The following is a 21,839-nucleotide window of genomic DNA, read 5'->3' as shown; positions in this document are numbered from 1 at the left end:
AATGTGACTACCCGCGGCCAATATTTTAAAATACCAAGTAACGCTTGACCATCCCTAAAATTCCCCCTCCCCCAATAACCAGTATGCATATCAAATAACGGGTAAAATAAATGTTAAGATTTTATTGGTATATGACGTTTGTCTTGCATGTAATTGTTAAAACCAGTTAATAACTGCAAACAATTTAGTATTAGTTTTCTCAACATACATACAACGCTTCTCCCCAAATCCATATGAGCCAAGACGAGGAAGAGAAAAAGTGAGCTGCATGACTCAGTTGACACTACAGCTAGAATTCATCCATCCATTATCCAATCCGCTTATCAAACATTAAACTTTAATTGTAAAGGGTTTTGCCAGACGTGAACATATCTAACAGTTGCATCAAAAGGTAAAATGTTAATGACAAAATATTTTGTAAAAAGATAGTTGAATAGGACGAATCCAATTCTCTGACGTGTATCTGTTCAAACTGAAACTAAAAGAACTTTAAAAACAAAGTCCAGTTTTTTCATAAAGATCATTGAATTAATGAATTCCCGCCTTGGGGAACAGGAGTCGCGTCAAGATGACGTTCCGTGTAGAAACGCGTAGAAATGTGTAAAGTGTAAAAAAAAAAATGTCGAGGGAAAAGTTCTTTAAACGGTTAATTTGCGTTTTAAACGACATTTTATGTTATCAAATTGGAAACGTTTTAGTGTAATCATCGTTGGTTTATGGCTCAGCACCATCGCTTGGCTGAGGCCGTCGAATAGTTGGACGACGAGCCAAGTGACGTTTGGGGATTTCCAGTGCAGCGAAGAGCCAATCGACGGTCAGTTGCTGCGTCGGCACCGAAAGTGACGACTCTGGTCACTCTTCAGCGCCCCTCTCACATGGCTTTGGAGACGTTTGCAGACACATGAACACCCTTTGACTCGCGCGGTGGAGGACTAACGTTACTTTATTGAGATTGAGAGATTGAGAAAACCACCGATAGAGACTGTTTGGATGTGCTCTGCCGCTCGGAGACATGGACGTTTTTCGCTGTACTCCCGGTAGGTGTCCTCTAATGTCTATGTGTGTATGTGTGTTGATGGCTGAGCGATGACATAATTGCCATATGATGATTTTTTTCCTTTTCTCGATGCGACACGCCCATTGCCAACTGTCGAACACGTTTTACTCTTTTCTCTTGTTCATAGATTGTTTCCTTTCTGTTTGTCCGACAGAGAGAGGACTGTCCGACTTTGGTGAGTACCAGACGGCATCTGCTTTCCGTCCTTGAGAGAGAAGTGAAGGTATAGCCTGTCACCTCATGTGACCTGATGAAAACTTAAACCAGAGGTTCTCAAACTTTTTACACCAAGCAACACTTAAAACTATTTGAATAACGTCTCTGCTAAAAACGTCTCTGCTAAAACAAACTGCCCTTAAAGATTAAATGTACATTTATTGGGCTTAAGTTAAATATAATTGAATTGTAAGGCAGTGGTTGTTTTGTGTAACGCGAAGCTTTTATGATCATCACATTGAGATGTATGAATTAAAAAATTCTATTTAAATAAATGTCACTGTTCAACACCCATTTTTTATTTTATTTGTTTGGATTGTACAGATGTTTCAGTTATTTAAAAATTAAGAATTTATTTTAAAACGTTGATTAATTAAAACATTTTTTATAACATGGTCTTATTTCAAAAATTCATTTTTAATTATTGATTTGGGTTTTATTTTAATATTTCAGTTTGACTGGACGTAACATTAGCTACATCATGTAGTATTGACCTTTCCATTAGAATGAAATCACTGACGTTCTGGTGTGTGAACTGTTATACTTACTGAGGACATGCATTTCCTCCCAGGTGTTAACAAATTACTCTCTTGCATCGCAGACCTCATCCAGGAGATCATTACAGAGGACCACACAGGTATATCCGTCTCCAGACCGCCACCTCCACCTGCTGAGCTGTGCGGGCAGAACCACAGAATGCACCGGCTTTGCTCCGCCTCCGCCTCCGCCTCCTCCTCGCCACCATCTCAGCCAGTGCTAGTGGCAAGAGGCACCACGTGTCAGGTAAGTATTTTAGTTGGGTTTGGTTTTACAGTGGGTGGGTGGAAGGTTGCTTGTTGGAACCCAGGTTACAGCAGCCAATCACTTTCCTCCCTTAGCAGTGTCTTGATGCAGTGTGTGAATGTACCGTAAATGGGCAAAAAAAAGACATTATTAATACAACCCATTACATCATGTGATCAAAGTGGCATATTTTTGGCTTTCATCTTTGAAATGAATGATGGATATTGTTGGACAGCAAATCAAATCCACTTTCACCCTGTGAGACATGACAGTACGCATTCATGCAATGGTGCCGCTGGGGGAGATGGGCGAAGAAAAGGTCTTTTCATCCAAGTCCACATAGTGATTAATACATACAGTGATTGATGGCTGTAATGGTTTTGGTTTTGACCGTTTGAGAGTCTACATGTCACATCACATTAAATGCTTTGGCTTTTAACATCACTTAATGCCTTAAGTGTATAATCAGTATAATCAGGGTATATTCTCCAGTAGGCTTGAAGTCAAGGTGACCCCAATAAACATGACGAAGGGTAATTATTTTAGGAAGATACACATGATGATACATAGAAAGCAGTGTTAGAATTCTGACCCAAAATACGCCTCGAGAGACATGTCAAAATTATTCTTGTAGTCACGTTTAAGATTAAGATAAAAAAAAAAAGATCTTTTTCACTTGATACCCATCAAATGAAAATTACGTGATTGGCCTTGATGACGTTATTGAAACAGGACAACTCTAAAAGTTAAGTATGTTAAAATGTTACTTAAATATTGAATGATCTCCATAGTGGCACTGCAACACAATACATATACATTATTTGAAAAGGTAAAACTTGTTTCCAAATCAGAACAAATTTGAAGTTGAGCAGCATCTTTGATTGGGTTGATTGGCATTTGATTCTGAGCCGAGCCCATTAATCGCAGTGGTTCCCAACCTTTGTGATTTTTTTGTTGAATATTTTTTTCAAATACAGTATATGACACACACATAGGTGTGATTGTGAGTGCGGATGTTTGTCTCTGTGTGCCCTGCGATTGGCTGGCAACCAATTCAGGGTGTCCCCTGCCTACTGCCCGAAGACTGCTGGGATAGGCTCCAGCACGCCCGCGACCCTTGAGAGGAGAAGCGGATTGGATAGTGGATGGATGGATGGATGGATGGATGGATGGATGGACGGACGGACGGACGGACGGACGGATGGACAGATGGACACCATCGAACATGAAATTTTTTCTCGCTGTAAAGCCACTGGATTATTTTTTATCGGTAATATGTATGTAAGAGGTTGAGTGATTAAGAAGTGCAGTGCATGTTTATGTCATGTTTCATGAAACAAAGTGATATGTAGGAAGTGTCAAAGCTACTGATTTGTTTCCATTAGTGTTTTAATCTGCACTTGAATTTGTTCCTTTACAGTATAGTATCAGTATAGTATATACTTATGAGTATATACACTACACCCGTGTGTGTGAATTATGTCGTTGTGGCGCTTAACAAACTGCACATCAACATATTTACTAAGTTTATACCTCTAATTGTAGGCGTGTAACGGTACGCTAAATCACAGTTTGGTTCGTTTTTTTTGGAAACTTCGGTTCGTTTTTAAAAAATAAATAAATAAAAGCAAACTATTCGGGTGACATTCTAAAAAATTACACTAGAATAAAAAATACACTAACAATAAAGATCTCTTAATTTTTTTAATTATTAAGACACTGAAACCTTTAAACACTCAGCAGCAACAGCCAATGACACATCTAAGTCTTCAAGTTAAAGACAAGTTGTCATTACAGTACATATACCCTTTTTGTGATGAAAAAAATACATACAATATTGGTGACTGTATTAAACGGTGGTCGACTGGTTAGCACGTCCGCCTCACAGTTCAGAGGTCGTGGGTTCGATCCCGGCTCCGGCCTCCCTGTGTGGAGTTTGCATGTTCTCCCCGTGCCTGCGTGGGTTTTCTCCGGGCACTCCGGTTTCCTCCCACATTCCAAAAACATGCATGGTAAGTTGATTGGATACTCTAAATTGCCCCTAGGTGTGATTGTGAGTGCGGATGTTTGTCTTTGTGTGCCCTGCGATTGGCTGGCAACCAGTTCAGGGTGTCCCCCGCCTACTGCCCACAGACAGCTGGGATAGGCTCCAGCACGCCCCGCGACCCTTGTGAGGAGAAGCGGTACAGATAATGGATGGATGGATGGATGTATTAAAACTCTTTTTATAATGAAATACAGTAACTTTAAAGTCTTTAGGAAATTATTTACACTTTTTAGGCATTGAAATCTTTGAATGTTCAACAGCATATTGTAACGAATTGGGTTATCTGTGTTGCGGTCGGATTTGTGTTTTGCTGAGTTGTGATGTTTCCAACTTTGTTTTGGCCTAAAAATACTGCTCGCTTCCTCGTCTAAGAAACATTCGAAGTCGGATATTCGTTATTATGTTAGACGTGTTACCTGCAACATAGCCGCCAATCTCATGTAGCAATGTCGGCACACAATTTTGGGACTTATACACGTACCTTTCCCCATCGGCGATTTTAACAGGAAAGCTATTCCTGTTCTGTCCTGGTTCCCAAACAGGAGACCGCAGCGTACGGAAGACCTTCGAGCTCTGGCTTGTTTGCGTATGCCATTATAATGCCATTTATCCACGCATTTATGATTTATCACAGCTTCTGGCGTCCTGGGTCCTCTTTAGTGCCGCCGCCCTCCTCTGCCGCGTGCAACAGTCAATAGCGCACGTGCGTAAGCTCGCGCTAATAATAAAAAGTGATCAGAAACGGTACGCAAGGTGGACCGAACCGAACGCAAGTGGACCGAACCGAATATGCCATACCGAAACGTATTTATACACCCACTTGTACCGTTACACCCCTATCTAATTGTAATAGATAAACTGTCTTTTATAAGAATGAATGCTTCATTTCCTTTACCTCAGTATTCTATAATGTATTACAGATCCGATATTGTTTGTTGTAATAAAAATTCATTGTTGAGAAATCCATTAGAAAGAAAATCGCGACTCTTGTCGCAATTGTTTTGGGAAAAAATTGCAATGAGATTATTTTGCATAATCGTTCAGCCCTAACTTCGACCAACTTCCGCTAGCAAACCACCCGCTGAGTGATTTTCTGTCCTCTATTCGCGTGTGCAATTTCGGGCCCCTTTGACCTCAAAACGCATGTGGAATACAGCACAGCTACGCCATTGGAAACACTGCATGAATCTGTCAGAACTATCCCAGTAACAACACTTCAGCAACAGCAGCAAGGCCAGTGCACTTGTTGTTTGGGCTTGTTGTTTTGAGAAATCATGTGACTTCCTGTGGATGACACCACAGTACAAAGCAGTCAGGCAGGTCTGACCGTAAAGCATGTGGTTCAGCCAATAGGCTGCATTGGTCGGACAGTTACAGTTAACTGTTGTCAAAGTTACGTCATAGTAACTAGACTCCAATGGAAGGAGTTGCGAAGCCAAGCTGTAACATGACTCCTACTTTCGTTTTGCCGTCCTCTACTGGCCAAGCCCAACCGAGGGGGTGAAAGTTCACATTCTTGGCCGGGAGCTGCTATTCCATTGGTCGTCACTTCCTCTTTCCTCTCGGATCGCGCTGCTCGGCCCTTTTTGTGTACCGTTGTTTGTTTAAAGCTAACTGGCCCGGCACGAGCAACAAGAGCATGTTAACCTCAGGCGTGATGAAGGCACGTTGAGAGGCGGGGTCTCCTTCTTCCACTCCTGCTGCTTACTTACTGTCTGCCGGATTCTCTTTGTTCCCTGGAGGTTGGACCATTTGGATGCTTTCTGCATGATGTCATATTAAGCGTACTGGTTGGTGGCTCACTTGTTTTTAGGTGTGTTTGACATCGTCTGGGGCAGGGGTCACCAAGTGCGGTCCTCAAGGGCACCTATCCTGCATGTTTTCCATCTCTCCCCGCTGCAACACACCTGATTGAAATGATCAGCTCACCAGCAAGCTTTTCAGAAGCCTGATAACGATACCGATCATTTGAAACAGGTGTGTTGCAGCGGGGAGAGATGGAAAACATGCAGGATAGGTGCCCTCGAGGACCGGACTTGGTGACCCCTGGTCTGGGGTAATCGAAATTAACCTGGGATTCAGCATGATTGTTCACTTGATTATTTGGTATAATTGTAGTTACACATGCTTGTCCAAGATATCAGTAGTTTCATTTGAGATTCAATTCAAGCGTTTAAAGAGATAATAAGGCTCAAGGAGGGTCAAGGATTAAGGTTTTAATTTCAGTTGAATTTTATTACTATTGATCTAGTTTGGTTAGAAAGGCACTGCATTGTGCTGGGAGCAGTTTGACCATCTCATGCAGTTGCATAAGTGAATCAAAATATCACAAATGATTGTCAGTGTGATGCAGTCCGCGATTGTACATGCCGGTAATATACGGTGCTATTATACCAGGGGTCGGCAACCTTTAACCCGCAAAGAGCCATATCGACCCGGTTTCCACAGAAAAGAACACACTGGGAGTCGCAAACACTTTTTGACATCTGAAATGGAGATGTGTTTGCCTATGCATATCTTTATATTTGTGAAATAATGTGTTGCTTATGGAATCAATGCAGTCCATCCAAGTTTCAGAAAATTACATTTTATTTATTAAGTGAACACATTTTGAACTCTTACAAGAACAAAGAAAAATCGCAGAGTTGAAGGTCTTTTCAAATGAATTAAAAAACTGATCTTAAACTATCCATCTAGCAAACAAAAATGCCGTGAGTCGGCATCCTTTGGCTTTCAGAGAATGTAGCCTTGACCTGAATTTAAAAATACAATAGAAAAAAGAGCACTATTTCACTGAACAATTAACATAAATATTTGCAAAATAATATTTAAATATTTTACCTGGTTAATGGGACTTCTGCTCCTGAACTTCTGCACACAGCGTCTGCAAATCAGGGCTGGAGGAAGACACTCTCATCTTTACGCAGGACTGTAAATGCCATCTTTTTTTAAATAATCAGATTTTTTTTGTGTGTAAGTGTTCATATTACATTATTAAGGCGATCTCGGTCTCTTTCGTGTGTGAACATCATGCGTCCTGAAAGTGACCTGCATGCGCAGAAGAAGAGACGACGTCACTCACAACGTAGTGTTTACGGAAGTAATTGTTGTCCAGCGTGTCGGGGCATTTCGACAGTGGAGCGATTCGGTCAGAGGTAGAAATACAGTATTTGGGGGAAATGATGAGGTGAGGCTTTTCGATCTCATTTCATGGAGACATCACTAACGATGAAATCCCGTCATAACCGTGCTTAAAAAATGAATCTATCTGAGCCGTGGCTGAATTACTACTATCAGCATAAATGTCAACTTCATGCTTCATGTTTCAAGTGGGATTAAATTACAGTCAAATACAAAGTCTATACTGTTACTCAAAACAACTTTGCAGAGTCGATCTTGCGGCTGCCAGCACTTTCCCTACTCTAGGACCACATATGCAAGTGGCCCAAAATTTTTACTTAATAAGAAGACGTGCACATTTTTGAGACAAATAACATACACTTCAATCGGACACTTATAATTTCTTTTCGCAAGCCGCGCAGAGCCGCAACAAAAGGATGCAAGGCTCCAGAGCCGCGAGTTGCCGACCCCTGTACTATATCTATTTTTTTTGCATGTTTGTCATACTTAAAGGTTCCCCGTCATCAAACATATATAAGTACAGTATTAGTCAAAGACACAAAAAACACCCAAAAATGTGATTACACCCTAAACCTAAGCCACAAAAATCGTTCTTTTCCTTCATAAATGAAATCACTATTTTAAAATGGCATTTTAGGTTTACTTAGCCCGTCTTTGTTTGATCCTTATATTTGTTTGATGATCTTAAGCATTCAAGTGGGAAAACTATGCAAACAAAACCCCAGAAATTTCACAGCAATGTAAATAGCGATCATCAATCTTTTAAATCTTTATATGCTTCCCCTTGGGGACGTCATCACAAGCCACGGCATCAGCTTCCACAGCTACGCTGATGACACACAGCTGTATATTGCCGAGTCTCCTGATGACACAGGACCCATTGATACCCTTTTCAATTGCATTTTAGATATTAAGTCATGGATGGTAGGGAATTTCCTACAGCTCAATCAGGACAAAACCGAGGTTTTAGTTATCGGCCCTGAAGGTCCGAGAGAGAAGTTTTTACCAAAACTACTAGATTTTAACCTTCACAATGTGTAAAGGGTCCTGGGCGTAATTTTTGACTCTGAGTTCAGTTTTATTCCTCACATTGAAAATATAACCAAGATTGTTTTTTTATCATATTGCCAGAGTCTGCCCATTTCTCTCTCAGGCTAACAAGGAGGTGCTGATGCATGCTTTTATTTCATGTCATTTACATTATTGTAACGCCCTCGGGTGCTGACGAGAACCAGAGGGTGGGAGCACATTACACCAGTTTTAAAATTGCTGCATTGGCTCCCCGTGTGTTTCAGAATCGTTTTTAAGGTACTTTTATTAGTTTATAAATGTCTTAATGATCTTGGCCCATCTTATTTATCTGACTTGCTTTTATCATACCAACCCCTGCAGATCCTGAGGTCCTCTGGCACCGGCCTTTTAATTATGTACTCCTAGGGCAGGGGTTACCAACTCCGGTCCTCGAGGGCACCTGTCCTGCAGGTTTTCAATCTCTCCCTGCTGCAACACACCTGTTAAAACGATCTGAATCGTTATCAGGCTTCTCAAGAGCTTGCTGATGAGCTGATCATTTGAATCAGGTGTGTTACAGCAGGGAGAGATTGAAAACCTGCAGGACAGGTGCCTTTGAGGACCGGAGTTGGTGACCCCTTTGACCTCGGGTGAGGACCAAAACGCATGGCGAGGCTGCATTCAGCCATTTTGGTCCTCAACTTTGGCATAGCCTGCCAGAGAACGTCAGGTCCACAGAGTCTGTTGATATTTTTAAGGGGAAGCTCAAGCCATACCTTTTCAGTTTGGCTTTTAAATAATTGCTCTTAGTCTCTTACTATTTTTATCCATTATTATGTTTTATAGTTCTTAGCTTCATTTGATTGCTTTGTCTTTTTAGCTTCATTGTCATTGTCTTTTAACTTCATCCAGGTTTTAGCTCCAGTGTTTCCTCAAGGGGAGCCTCCACGCTGGGAGGTGTGGTTGGCCTCCCATGTTTAGGGTCTGCCCCGGTTGATGTGGCCCGGGGGTCTCTGTGGTGATGGCATTCCCCGTGGCCATGGGCTGTCATTCCTCCCACCGTGGATGAGCTCCCCTTGGGTACTCTTTCCTCATATGGTTTCTCTGTGCCTTGCCATGTCTCTTTTTCAGGTTATATGTGTGTGTGTGTGTGTGTGCGTGTGTGTGTGTGTGTGTATGCATATGCGTCAGTGCAGGTGTGCTTGCGGATATTTGTCTTTGTGTATATTGCGAGGGAAGGAGTATGGGAGCGGGTTCTCTTTTTCTGTTGTAGTTTGACGTTTTTAGTGTGCAGCACTTTGAGTTGCATTTTATGTGTGAAAAGTGCTATATAAATACAATTTGATTTGATCACCAACAGAGAGGTATTCATTTACAATATGTTTATTATTGTGACTGTAGTTTGGAGTGACCAACCCTCAAGTCATGTGTAGTAGTTTAATACAGTTTTAATTGTGTTTCCTTTTAGTCAAGCTGCAGCTTCACGCCACCTCTGCAGCAGCTCTGCTCGCCCCGGGAAATGTCTCAACGCTCAGCCGCCAATCCTCACGCCGGCCCCTCCCGCCATGGTCGCAGCCCCTCGTGCCCGCTAACCTCAAAGCCCTCTCGCTCCAGCGCCGACTCCTCTAAGGGCCGGTCTGGATTAGAGATGCTGGAGCGCAATCTGGACAAGCCCAAGCTTGTGGTGGTGGAGCAGCCTAAAGAGCGAGGCATGAGGTTTCGCTATGAGTGCGAGGGACGCTCGGCCGGCAGCATCCTGGGCGCGTCCGGCACTGAAAGCAACAAGACTCAGCCTGCCATAGAGGTATGGAGGATGTGACAGACACCCCTGGTAATTTCCACCCTTTTTGCATGTGCAACTGGGGTTTTACTCCTTTTTACCAGACCGTGCGTCAACAAGTATGACAAAATGGAGCTGGAAGGTTGAGGACCAGTAAAGAAAAACAAAAAAAAAGTCCCCATCAATAAGGAAGTTCTCACACTTAGCAAGCTTTGCTATGCTTGGGCCCACTTGACACCAAATTTTTGTTTGTCTGTGTGAGAAGAAGCAATGAAAAATCTTAACGAGAGAACTCTTTAAAAGCATTTATCTCGGTACCAAGAGAGGGAAAGAGTAACAGGAAAAGAAAAAAACTGTATGTTCAGCAAAGCCTCTCCTGTTTGTCTTCTTAGTCACATTTTTATTCCTCCACTTGAGAGGGGGCACAAAGTATGGCTTCTACTCTTGAAATCTACCAAACAAGACATTCACTCAACACCTTGCTCTCGTTTTCCAACAGGGATTTCATTGATTTTTTTTTTCAATATAAAACAATAATACAAACTAAACCATTGTTTCCTGGATGTTTTATGTCACCTTGTTGCGACCCACCCGATTCAAATGATCAGGATCCTTATCTAGCGTCTGCAGACTTTGTTGATGATATGATCATTTGAATCAGGTGTGCTGCAGCGGGGAGAGATGGAAAACAGGCAGGACACCGGCCCTCGAAGACTGGAATTGCCCACACCTGAGAAACACAAAAGAAACAATCAACAAAAACATAACACACACGCTCCTCTACCACCAGATGGTTCCAGTTCAACATTTACATCAACAAAAATTCACAGGTCGCGGCCTGGTCAAACATCCATTTGTGCCCAGTTCACAATCATACTCCTAACATAATTGATAAAAGGGGTCCACAAGGTGTCAACATTATTTTATTTGTCCTTCAAAATATACGTTACATGTTCCAGAACTAATGTTGACAGCATATTATTCATCTTTTGTTTGGCAGACTTCCAAACAATGCAATACCTTTCTTTGCTGTTGCTAATCCACGATGTGTGAGAGTCGACCAACGATCGGTAACGACCAATCACGGCTCACCTGTTTTCTGAAGCTGAGCCATGATTGGTTGTTACCTGAGCCCTGAGCAACTGTAATGTTATTTTCAGTCAACAGCAGTGGCAAAATGGCCACAAACGCAATATTAATCAGAATGCCGCGTTTCGACTAGTGGGGCTACAAAGAACATCAGATTGTGAAGCATATCGAACATAATATTGCAAAGAAAATTTTGGGGTTGATTTTGTATTTAATGCCCGACACCTTTGTCTGGTGTGAGATCTCTTGCGTACTTAACTTTGGTTCATACAGATGTGTCATAAAATTACTGTAATGTAATCATTTCTTGGCACTTTTTAATGATAACTGCCAATTTGCATAATTTAGATAAATAGAATGAATGCAAATAATCACCCAAATTCTATGGCGCACTCCGTCACGCTTGGGAACATGCGCTATCACGATGTATGCGTAACTAAAATGGTGAGCACTCCTCCTGCTAGTTATTTATGATGGAACATTTTGCTGCTTGGTCATGTAAAACGGAGGATTGGTTTACTATTTTATGACGGAACCATTTTTCAGTGCAACAGGGGAGTCTAATACATGTGGTTATTTATATTGTGGATATTTATTAGATAATGCAGTCGGACAGAACACTAACGTATGAGAGAGAAACTAGAAGAACTGAGAAAAAAAAAAATGGCGAGCCTGCCAGTGCTCCCGATGTGTGGTGAGAAAGCAAAGCAAAAATCTACCGAAAGACTAGAAATAATAATACACATCCACAGCACTCCCACTGCACCGAGCATGTGTTTCTTTTTTTTCCTCCAACGTTTATGTTATTCATAAAACAGAGCAGTGAGTCACCCCCACACTTACGTCATACTATTTTCAGATTCAAGGTTCCATTGAGCGCTTGAAGAAAGTCGTGGTCACCGTTTCCCTAGTGACCAAAGACCCCCCACACCGGCCGCACCCCCACTGCCTAGTGGGAAAAGACTGCCCGAATGGATTGGGTATCTGCGTGGTTACGCTGAATCCTCACAGCAACCGACGCCACAGGTGCGCCTTTTAATCTCCACTCATGTTGTTTTAGTCTCATTTTGAGCATGTATCCTTTACTGTTTTTATTTTTATTTATTTTTCACGATTCCCCCTTTAAACGTGTGCTTCAACGTTTGTTTGCTCATTCGCTGTAATTCGACAGCTTCGCCAACCTGGGCATCCAGTGTGTGAGGAGGAAAGAACTTGACGCGTCACTGCAAAAGAGAAGAAGTCAGAATATTGACCCATTTCTAAGTAAGACAGACCCTTAAGCACAAACACACACACCTCTCTTTGAGTGTGTATAATCGTGCGTAATGATGTTTCATTGATTTGGTCCCCTAGCTGGTCATTCCAAGGGCATCGAGGACATGGACATGAATGCTGTGCGTCTGTGTTTCCAGTGTGAGCTGGAGTGGGAGGACGGCACTACGGACAGTCTCAGCCCCGTGGTGTCCAACCCCATCTATGATAAGAGTAGGCAACACACACACACACACACACACACATCCGCGCACGCACACTCGCACGCACACACACTCAAAGGAACAACAACATGTGGTCACCTCTGCCACTGAGTTAGAGCAGTTCTAAAATAATTCTATTGAAACTTTTATATTGAGGGGCATTCAACCCAAGATGGCCGAGATAGCTAGGGGCGGGGCCTATGGTCAAATCAAATGAGTCCTTTTTCCACCAATAATCATATTCTCCTTTCATCTCAGGAATGATTTATTTTTACCCTCAACTTTTGTATTCTTTTTATTGTTTGGAATCTCAACTCAACTGTGTTTACAAAGCACTTTAAGGCAACCACTGCTGTTTAAAAAGTGCTGGAGCAAAATAGGTTTTACAACCACAGACAATGAAACAAATTAATAGTGAGGACAGTAAAAAGCAACAAAACAATAAAACCAAAACCAAGTCTCATGCTGAATCGAAAGCCAAAGAATAAAAATGAATTTTAAGATGAATTTTAAAGATGAGAAGTGAGGGGGCTTGCCTAACCTTTGACGGGAGGTAATGACCTCAAACTTAATTTGTATTACTAAGCTTAAATAAAGTAAAACTGCTCATCCGTAGAAGACATGTAACAGAGAGGGAATAGGAAGGCCAATTATGTTGTTCTTGAAAGTGCAACTGCTACTAACGCGAACATAAAAATTTGGGCCCGACTTTTTTAGGCCAATGGTGATGCCAATATTTGGCAAAATAAAATTCCACTAACCGGTTAATCAGCCGATTAATTTAAAGAATATATCATGAATAAAATAACTTATTTTATATTTTGTCCTTAATATTTGTTGAACTGGAGTGAAATATTGGAAGAAATAGGAAGATTTTTTTTTTTTTTTTTTTGCTGATTTCAATTTTTGAAAATGTAAAAAATATATATATTTATTTAATGTCTTAATCGTTGTCTTATGTCCCTCTCTTGTCAAAGAGAGGAACCGGCAACGGAAAAGGCTCGATCCCCTCTGAGCCTTTGCTTAGTCCTCGGTACCTCTGATAGCGTCTGGTCCCCAGACCCGAGGCACTGGGCAAGTGTGTTAGGGTGGAGGAGCTCAGAGAGAGTCAACTGGAGTGAGGCCATTTAAAGATTTGAAAACAAATAACAGAATCTTTAAAAGAACTCTAAAATGTAGAGGAAGCCAGTGAAGAGACGCCACAGTGGGAGTTATGTGCTCCCTCTTACGAGTACCAGTCAAGAGGCGAGCAGCAGCATTTTGGACCAACTGGAGACCCTTGATGGAGGATTGGCCGACTCCAAAACAAAGTGAATTACAGTAATCCAGTCGAGATGTGACAAAGGCATGAATTACTGTTTCAAAGTGCTGTTGAGAAAGGAGATACTTTACCTTAGCCAGCTGCCTAAAATGAAAAAAGATGGATTTAACAACAGCACCAATTTGCCGGGCCAATTTAAAATCACTGTCCAGTTTAAGGCCCAAGTTCGAGACTGTTGGCTTTAGATAAAGAGCCAGAGGGCCCAAGTCAGCAGAATGGGAAGTACAAATGCCAGTGCAACCCTAACTTCTGTTTTCCTTTCATTTGAAATGCAAGAAATTCCGTGCCACCCAGGTCTGGATTTCCTCCAGACAGGACAAAATGAACAACATGAACAACGACATGAAAAATGACAGCATGAAGTAATGATGACCACATGAACAACTTCATAAATTACAGATTGAGCAGTGACAACATGAACAACTAAATCAGTTTATTAGTGTTTTGTAATACAGTTAACTATAATTCTCAAACAGCCGTTTGATAGGATTCCCACGCGACCTGGAAAACCTGGAAAATGATTGACCAATTTTCCCGTCGTGGAAAACACATGGCAAATGAGAAAAAAAAAAAGTAGAATCTCCTGGAAAACCTTGAGTTGTAAACTACTAAAATATGCCCCTCTAAAATAATCTGTAGTGATTTATGGGCTTTTTTGTGATGACTAAAAACACAGATTGCCATACCCACTTTTGGTGCGTTCCCCCCCCACCCCCTTCTCAGGATGTTTACGTCAGAGCAGCGAGGCAACCTTTGTTATCCGTGTTGTTTCCTGGTTTGGTTTGTCACGTTCTGTTGTCACCTAGTGTCTGAAACAGTGATTAATTGCCAGCAAAATTCATATGCACATTTCTACTCTCATCCTGTTCAACCTGTGAAAATATAAAAGCGGACTCCTATGTGAGCTCCTATGAGGGAAAAGCCACTATCACCTTCACAAAATCAAACATATTGCACTGATCGTTTTTTATTTATTATTTTTAGAGTGGACAATACCTAGCAGGAATGTGCATATGAATTTCAGTGGCGATTCGTCGTAGACTCATATTTTTCTGACATTCAGCGATGCTAACGTTTTGTTATATAGGCAGACAGGCAAGCAACCAGCCATGGCTGTTAGCTCCCGCTAGCATAAATACATAAATTGAGCTTGTTATTGAAAAATGGACCTTCCCAGCTTGATGATCCCTTTAATGAATATTTTTTCAATTTTAGTTTTATTTTCGTAGTCTTTGTTTACGATAACAACCTTATTTATTGTAACTATATTTTCATGAATCATCACCAGCACCCATTTTCTTCTCTGATGCTAATGGATGGTATGATTTGCTTTTCCCTGTCAGAGGCGACCACGACATCCCAGTTAAAAATCAGCCAGCTGAACCAGTACACAGGAGCCTGCAATGGCAAGACAGAGATCTACATGCTTTGTGACAAAGTGCAAAAAGGTAAGGCCACATCATCTGCTTGCCAAAAAATAGGTCCTACTAACACGCTGACTCGCCACGTGTAGATGACATCGAGATCATCTTCCGGCATGGCTCGTGGAAGGCAAACGGCGAGTTCGCCCAGACAGACGTCCACCGGCAGATCGCTATCGTGTTCAAAACGCCTCCCTACCAGGACCAGGACATCACAGAGAAAGTGGACGTCACCGTCACCCTGCGCCGGCTTTCCGATCAGATGGAGAGCGAGCCGGTCACCTTCACGTACCTGCCGCATAATTCGGGTCAGCTCGGGTTTGCAATTCATACAGTCAAAATAGTCGGGCGGCAAATACATGAATCGGTCACACACCAAAATAACTAGATGTACATGATTCATCATAAACATAACATCACAACTTTATTACAATTTTTTTCTAACTCAGTCTTTCCAAACCATTTGTAGCCGTGTTCCCTTGAAAACGTTCAACATGTGCCCCATGCCTCCTACAAAAATACTATGAAGATGAATGTGTAATGTTTAAGTAAAACTTTCTTTATTTTATGTTTTACCGTAATGTAATGCAAATACTACTGTAACACAGAAGTAACAAAACCTGTTAATGAAACCAAAAAAAGACCAATAGCATGGTCTCACAGCAAATGCAAACCTGAATCGACACATCTGAATGTAATGCTTATGCTATTGTAACGCTGAAGTAACAATTTAAAAGCAATTCATAAAACAGGACAAACAAACAAAAAACACAAAACGACCAATACCATAGTCTCACAGCCATGTAGCAAAACCAAACCTGACTACACACATCTTAACACATTTATGATATTATTGTAACATGGAAATAATTCTAAAGCAAGTAGTAAGATATGACAAACAACATTTAAAAAAAACTACCAATAGCATGCTCTCACAGCCATGCAGCAAGAGAAAGTTTGGAAGTAACAATTCAAATTCAATTCATAAAGCATACGACAAAAAAATAAACTCAAAAAGGACTATTAGTACGGTCTCACAGCTGTGCAGCAAGTACAAACCTGAATAGACACATCTTATCTGTTTATCCCATTGTAACATGGAAGTAAGAATTCTCTGTCGCCCACTCAACAAACTTCATTGCATTTAGCTTTGACTTCAATATGAGCATTGTTTACGGACAAACACTTTGATACTGTCTGCAATTGAGTGGTTTTTTTGTGACCTTTTCCACTCTCAGATCCGTATGAGGTGAAGCGCAAGAGAAAGATCAAGTCAGACATGAACTTCCAAGAAAAAAACAACATCACAGGTGAGCATCACAGCTTACCACCGTTTTCTATTTCATTTCGATCAGTCGGCAGGCTTTTTTTATTTCTCATATGTGCATGCATTGCGTGATATGGTAAAGACTATTTCCTGGCATATTTCATTCATTGACAGAACTAATGTATATGAATATACATATGTATATATATATATATATCATTGTGTGATACGGTACAGACTATTTCTTGGCATATTTCATTGACAGCACTAATGTATAGATAGATAGAGAGAGATGTGTATGTATGCATTTATACGTATATGTATATATGTACAGCTTATATACATGTATGTATATTTTATTTCTTTGTTTAGTGTCTATACTGTATAAGTTCAGTGCTTAAGAAATGCAGTCCACATGTTTACATGTGATTGTTTGATGAACCATGAAAAGATGAAGTGAGAAAGTCACAGAAGACTGCAAGTCAGCTTTTAGTAAGTTAACAACTCTAATTGAAGTACAATAACTCTTTTATACTAATTCATGATTCATTTCCCTTCGTTTTAGTGCAAACATTTATTTATAATAAATCGTTTATTGTAATACAGATGAATTTTTTGCTTGTGTTTATATAATCGCATAATACAGTGATCCCTTGTTTATTGTGGTTAATGGGGACCACAACCCCGCGCAATAGGTGAAAAATCGTGAAGTAGAGGTTGACTTATTACTGATTATTATTTATTATTATTATTATATTATATTTATTTTAAAGTTTTATTTTGGGGGGATTTACGCCTCTGTTACGCTGTTGCGAACCCCCGACATGGTTCCCACCCTTCTAAATACTTGTTATACGGAAAATTCAACTTTAAAGATGCAAAATGAAGAATAAATACCAAGCTGCAGGCTGTGAGAGGAACGGAGCTTCAACCGCGGCAGCAGACGATTACGACAGAACGTTCGCTAATAACTAGATTCAGGTTTGAACTTTTATTATAAAACTGACTTACCGGTACCTTAACTAGAATGCTGTATTGCATTGTATCCAAAGGTACAAGCCTGCACTTTTAAACGCTTGTCGTCATCATTGTTGCGCAAAGCAAAAATAAAACGGCTCCTGTTGCTGCCGCTTCTTCTTCGTTGTCTCCTTCTACTTTAGCCGAGTGCGCAGCGGCACCGGAACAGTCCTTCCACTTCGCTCACGCCATGATGTCGCCGTGCTCGGCCCAGCCGGTTCCCGCCCCTTTAGGGGAGATGTGCTACACCGAGCCCCAAGACACCGACATGAACAATGAGGAGATTGCCCTCTTCAATCAGTTGATGGATCTGCCTGTCTTTATGGACATGTTTTCGGAGCCAGCCGTCGTCTCGGCCATGCCCGACGCCGGCCAGGCCCCCTTCGTCAACATGGACGCGAACCCCAACCAAAACTTCGGCCTGTACGCGCAGGGCTTCTCCAATTACGCCGACTTACAGTTCAACATGCTGGTCAACGGGAATTGGGACATGCAGACTGAGCCGCCAGCCAGCCCGTCCAACATGGTGCAAGTGAAGATCGAAGACGACCTATGAGAGCACATGAAACTCTGGGAAATAGTCTGGACCACAGTCACCAGTTATACAACAATGCCACACTTTCCATTTCGTTTCAGGTAACAATATATAACATAAACTTTGCGTAGTTGTAAATTAGTGGTAGTAAAATAGTGGTAGTAAAAAAGGCCTTGCTTGTGTATTAAAATACATTTTAAAAAATGAAAACTTCATATCCAGATTTAGCCAAATCCCATCGTTGAAAAAGGCATTTTTTTCCGACAACATTTTGCCACATGTAACGCATTTATTTAGTTCCCACCTTAAACAGCCTTGTATAATCAGAGGTGCGTAGAGTACAGGGGCGGAGCCAGAACGTTGCTAATGGGTGGGCCTGGAAAAATCAGGGTGGGCCTGAATAATTCTCTCACTGAGCACAATCCTCCTGTCCCGACACCTCGTGTATTCAAATAAAACGACAAACTGAATAATATGAAATTCGAATATTCCTTAGACAACCACAATTATGCCATTTTTAATATTCAATAAAATAAAAAAACACAACGAAACACTAATTCAAAAATAATCCAATAATAATTGACTAACAATTTAAAAGTATATCTTTTTTTCATGAATCCCAGTGGGTGGGCAGTCTGTCAATCTGGGTGGGCCCTGGCCCACGGCTCCGCCCCTGGTAGAGTAGCCACAAATTTTACTCAAATAATGGTAAATGGTCTGTCACTTGTGTAGCGCTTTTCTACCTTCCGTAGTCAGAGCGCTTCCCACTGTACCTCATTCTTCAGGAGCAACAGTATCTTGCTCAAGAATACTTTGTCATGGTCACGATGGCCAGGGATCGAACCCACAGCCTCTGGGTTGGGAGATGACCACTCTACCACTGAGCCATGCCTACTTAATGTTACTTTAGAATAATATGAATGAAGGAAAAAGAAGCCCTCCAAATAATTGAGTGAAAGTATTCAGTAAGAAAACTATTTAAGCGGAAGTCAACCCAAACATATTTTTTTCAAGAATATGTTCTATGCAGGCCCACTAGTTGAAACACGGCATTCTGATCATTTTTGCGTTTGTGGAATATAAATTAAGCTGCAAAATGCACTCGTTTTTAGCCATCTCTGGATGCGGCCATTTTGTCTTCTTTCGACTGAAAATGTCATCACAACTACCCAGGGCTCAGGCAAAGACTAATCACAGCTCGCCTGTTTTCTGAAGCTGAGTCGTGATTGGTCGTTACCTGAGCCCTGATTAGTTGTGATGTCATTTTCAGTCGACAGAAGTGACACAATGGCTGCCCCCACAGATGTGTAAAACCGAGATTACTCTTATTCTACAAACACAATATTATAGTAATAGTATAGTAATTCTTGAAAAAAATATGTTTGGGTAAATGTAGCGTATTACTACCCACCTCTGCTTCTAACGAATCCAGGAATGTCTGTACAACAGTCAAACGAGCAACTAGCTAAAGTCACACTTTTCATTTTGCATGAAATGACAATGAAAAAGATTATTAAAACGGAAGTCAACCCAAACATATTTTTTAAGAATATGTTCTATGCAGGCCCACTAGTTGATTCTGATTAATATTGTGTTTCTGGAATATGAGTTAAGCAACAAAATCCACCCGTTTTTAGCCATCTGTGGGGGCGGCCATTTTGTCACTTCTGTCGACTGAAAATAACATCACACACCCTCAGGGCTCAGATAATGACCAATCATAGCTCAGCTTCAGAAAACAGGGGAGCCGTGGATTTTGCTGTTAACTCATATTTCATATTAATCATTTTACCTTGTTTCAACTAGTGGGACCTCATGGAAGGTTCCCTTGAAAAAAATATGTTTAAGTTGACTTCCTGGCTAATTGTTACTCTCACACTTTACATTTTTTATGAAGTAACAGTATGGAAAAGAAAACTATTAAATAAATAGTAATGAAAAGGAGGAGACTTGTTTTGGTTTCTTTAAAGAGGAAGTCAACCCAAACACTTTTTTTCAAGACTTTGGTCTTGTTCATGTAGCTGACCTGCTAATACATCCAGGAAATAGTCTGTACCATATCACACACAAAAATCACATTTCTAATTTTAATGAAGTAATTTTGTATATAGAAAGTGACTTGTTTACACAAACGACATTAGTGTTTTTTCCAGAAGAAAAACATTTTCACAGATTATCCAGGAAATAGTCTTTAGCAGTCACACCATCAACTAGTTTTATTCACATTTTCGTATGGGATAAGAATTTGAACTGTTTACGTCTTACTACCTTATATATCAAGCAGTATTGGGATCATTCCAACAATTAGCCAAATCCCATCATCGAAAAAGCATTTTCCCCAGCATTTTGTAATGCATTTAATTGGTTCCTACCTTAAACTGCCTATTTACTATCCAGGAAGTGGTCTGTACCCCTTACTTATTCACCGACAAGCAGCTCATTATTACATTCTTACATTTTGTATGAAGAAACAATGTAACATACAAAAGGACAATATAGAACTTTGCAAAGTAGTAATCAACGGAAGGGGATTTGTTTAATATCTCATTTCTGGACCCTGCTTCATAATTAAGCACAATAATTCCCTGATATAGCCAAATTCCACAAGTGAAAAGGCTGTTTTGTTTTTTTTTTTGCTCAAAAGTTGACACTACTACGTGTGAAGCATTGATAGACTCCATTTAACTTTAACTGCCCACTACTTCATCCTGAAGGCCTTGCTGGTCATGGCTTCAGTGAAACAGAGCCGGTCAGCATTGCCAAATATTGTTTATGTGTGTGTATAGTGTTTGCTTTTATTGATATTTGTTTATTTCATAAATTGTCACGTGCCTAATGTGTAGTTTAGAGTAGACTGACAGATCAGATTCTGAACTGTGTCTTATCGTCATTATTGATTAATGGGAGATTTTGAATTCCACTTTTAAAAGGAACTGTAGTGTTCGTCAGTGCACATAAACAAACCTGTCAAACATTTGTATGTTAACACTGTGACGATGGGAACAATAAAAAAAAAAATGGTCAAAAAATCAACTCTATGGCCTAAGTGTCATCATTGGCCACTACTTCACAATTCTCAAGAATTAGTCATGAATATGTTACAGTAAAAATACATTGCCCAAGTTTTCATTTTGGCTTCCGAGTAGCTGCTGCTGCCTATTTTGTGATGACTCATTTGGTCTTTTGTCAAATGTTGCATATTGCACCCCCGACGGAATTTTATATTTAATGCTGTCACCGTCCATAACTCTGAATTCTGCAGAGATAATTTGTCATTTTGCTTCTGTTATTCATCACCGTCTCTACTTTAATTGGTTACTTTGGAACAGTTCTACCTGCTGCTCTTCTGCACTAACAGTACATTGCATTTTGTCCACGAATATGTACAATAAATACATTTTATATACATGTGATCGTGTCATCACACAGCAAGATGGCCTGGTGCAATGGCTCTCAAATGTTTTCAAAGTGCCTTTCAGAGCACCTTATTCTGGGCTGCCCTCCAACCGTTTACACCCCGACAACACACGCACACACATACATACATACAGTTGCCTGCATGAGGCATGCATGCGTGGACACGTTCTCAAAATGTGGACATCCTGTCTTCGATTAATTGGAGCGCAGCTTGACGTCTTCAACGGCTACAGGAAACATTTCAGGGAAGGCGGTGATCACA

At 40.8% G+C, this 21,839-nt stretch overlaps 1 protein-coding gene across 7 annotated transcripts; it reads left to right on the top strand.

The window, feature by feature from the left end:
- Positions 1 to 606: 606 nt before the first annotated feature.
- relb (RELB proto-oncogene, NF-kB subunit) lies at positions 607 to 21,193 on the top strand. Of its 7 annotated transcripts, none has more exons than XM_086036687.1 (11): positions 607 to 1,037; positions 1,212 to 1,232; positions 1,875 to 2,056; positions 9,724 to 10,059; positions 11,984 to 12,150; positions 12,296 to 12,387; positions 12,478 to 12,609; positions 15,264 to 15,368; positions 15,434 to 15,649; positions 16,580 to 16,651; positions 17,769 to 21,193. In XM_086036687.1, exons 1-11 carry the CDS (start codon positions 1,013 to 1,015, stop codon positions 18,179 to 18,181), a joined length of 1,761 nt encoding a protein of 586 aa, XP_085892813.1. In that variant the 5' UTR covers positions 607 to 1,012; the 3' UTR covers positions 18,182 to 21,193. The 7 variants fall into 7 exon arrangements, with proteins under 7 accessions (XP_085892813.1, XP_085892814.1, XP_085892812.1 ...); XM_086036688.1 differs by having other exon boundaries at positions 1,212 to 1,280; XM_086036686.1 differs by lacking the exon at positions 607 to 1,037 and having other exon boundaries at positions 1,127 to 1,232.
- Positions 21,194 to 21,839: the final 646 nt, after the last annotated feature.

This window comes from Filicampus tigris, chromosome 7 (assembly GCF_054856515.1).
Source record: "Filicampus tigris isolate MCC_2025a chromosome 7, RoL_Ftig_1.0, whole genome shotgun sequence".
Lineage (NCBI taxonomy): Eukaryota > Metazoa > Chordata > Actinopteri > Syngnathiformes > Syngnathidae > Filicampus > Filicampus tigris.
The sequence above is the reverse complement of the archived record's forward strand: the minus strand, read 5'-3'. Positions and strand labels throughout refer to the sequence as shown.

Excerpts from the sequence above, each read along its gene's own strand:
- relb (XM_086036686.1), top strand. The coding sequence starts at position 1,127 with ATGCGACACGCCCATTGCCAACTGTCGAACACGTTTTACTCTTTTCTC. Across the intron at positions 12,151-12,295 it reads CACAGCAACCGACGCCACAG|CTTCGCCAACCTGGGCATCC; the intron begins GTGCGCCTTTTA and ends GTAATTCGACAG. Across the intron at positions 15,650-16,579 it reads GTACCTGCCGCATAATTCGG|ATCCGTATGAGGTGAAGCGC; the intron begins GTCAGCTCGGGT and ends TTCCACTCTCAG.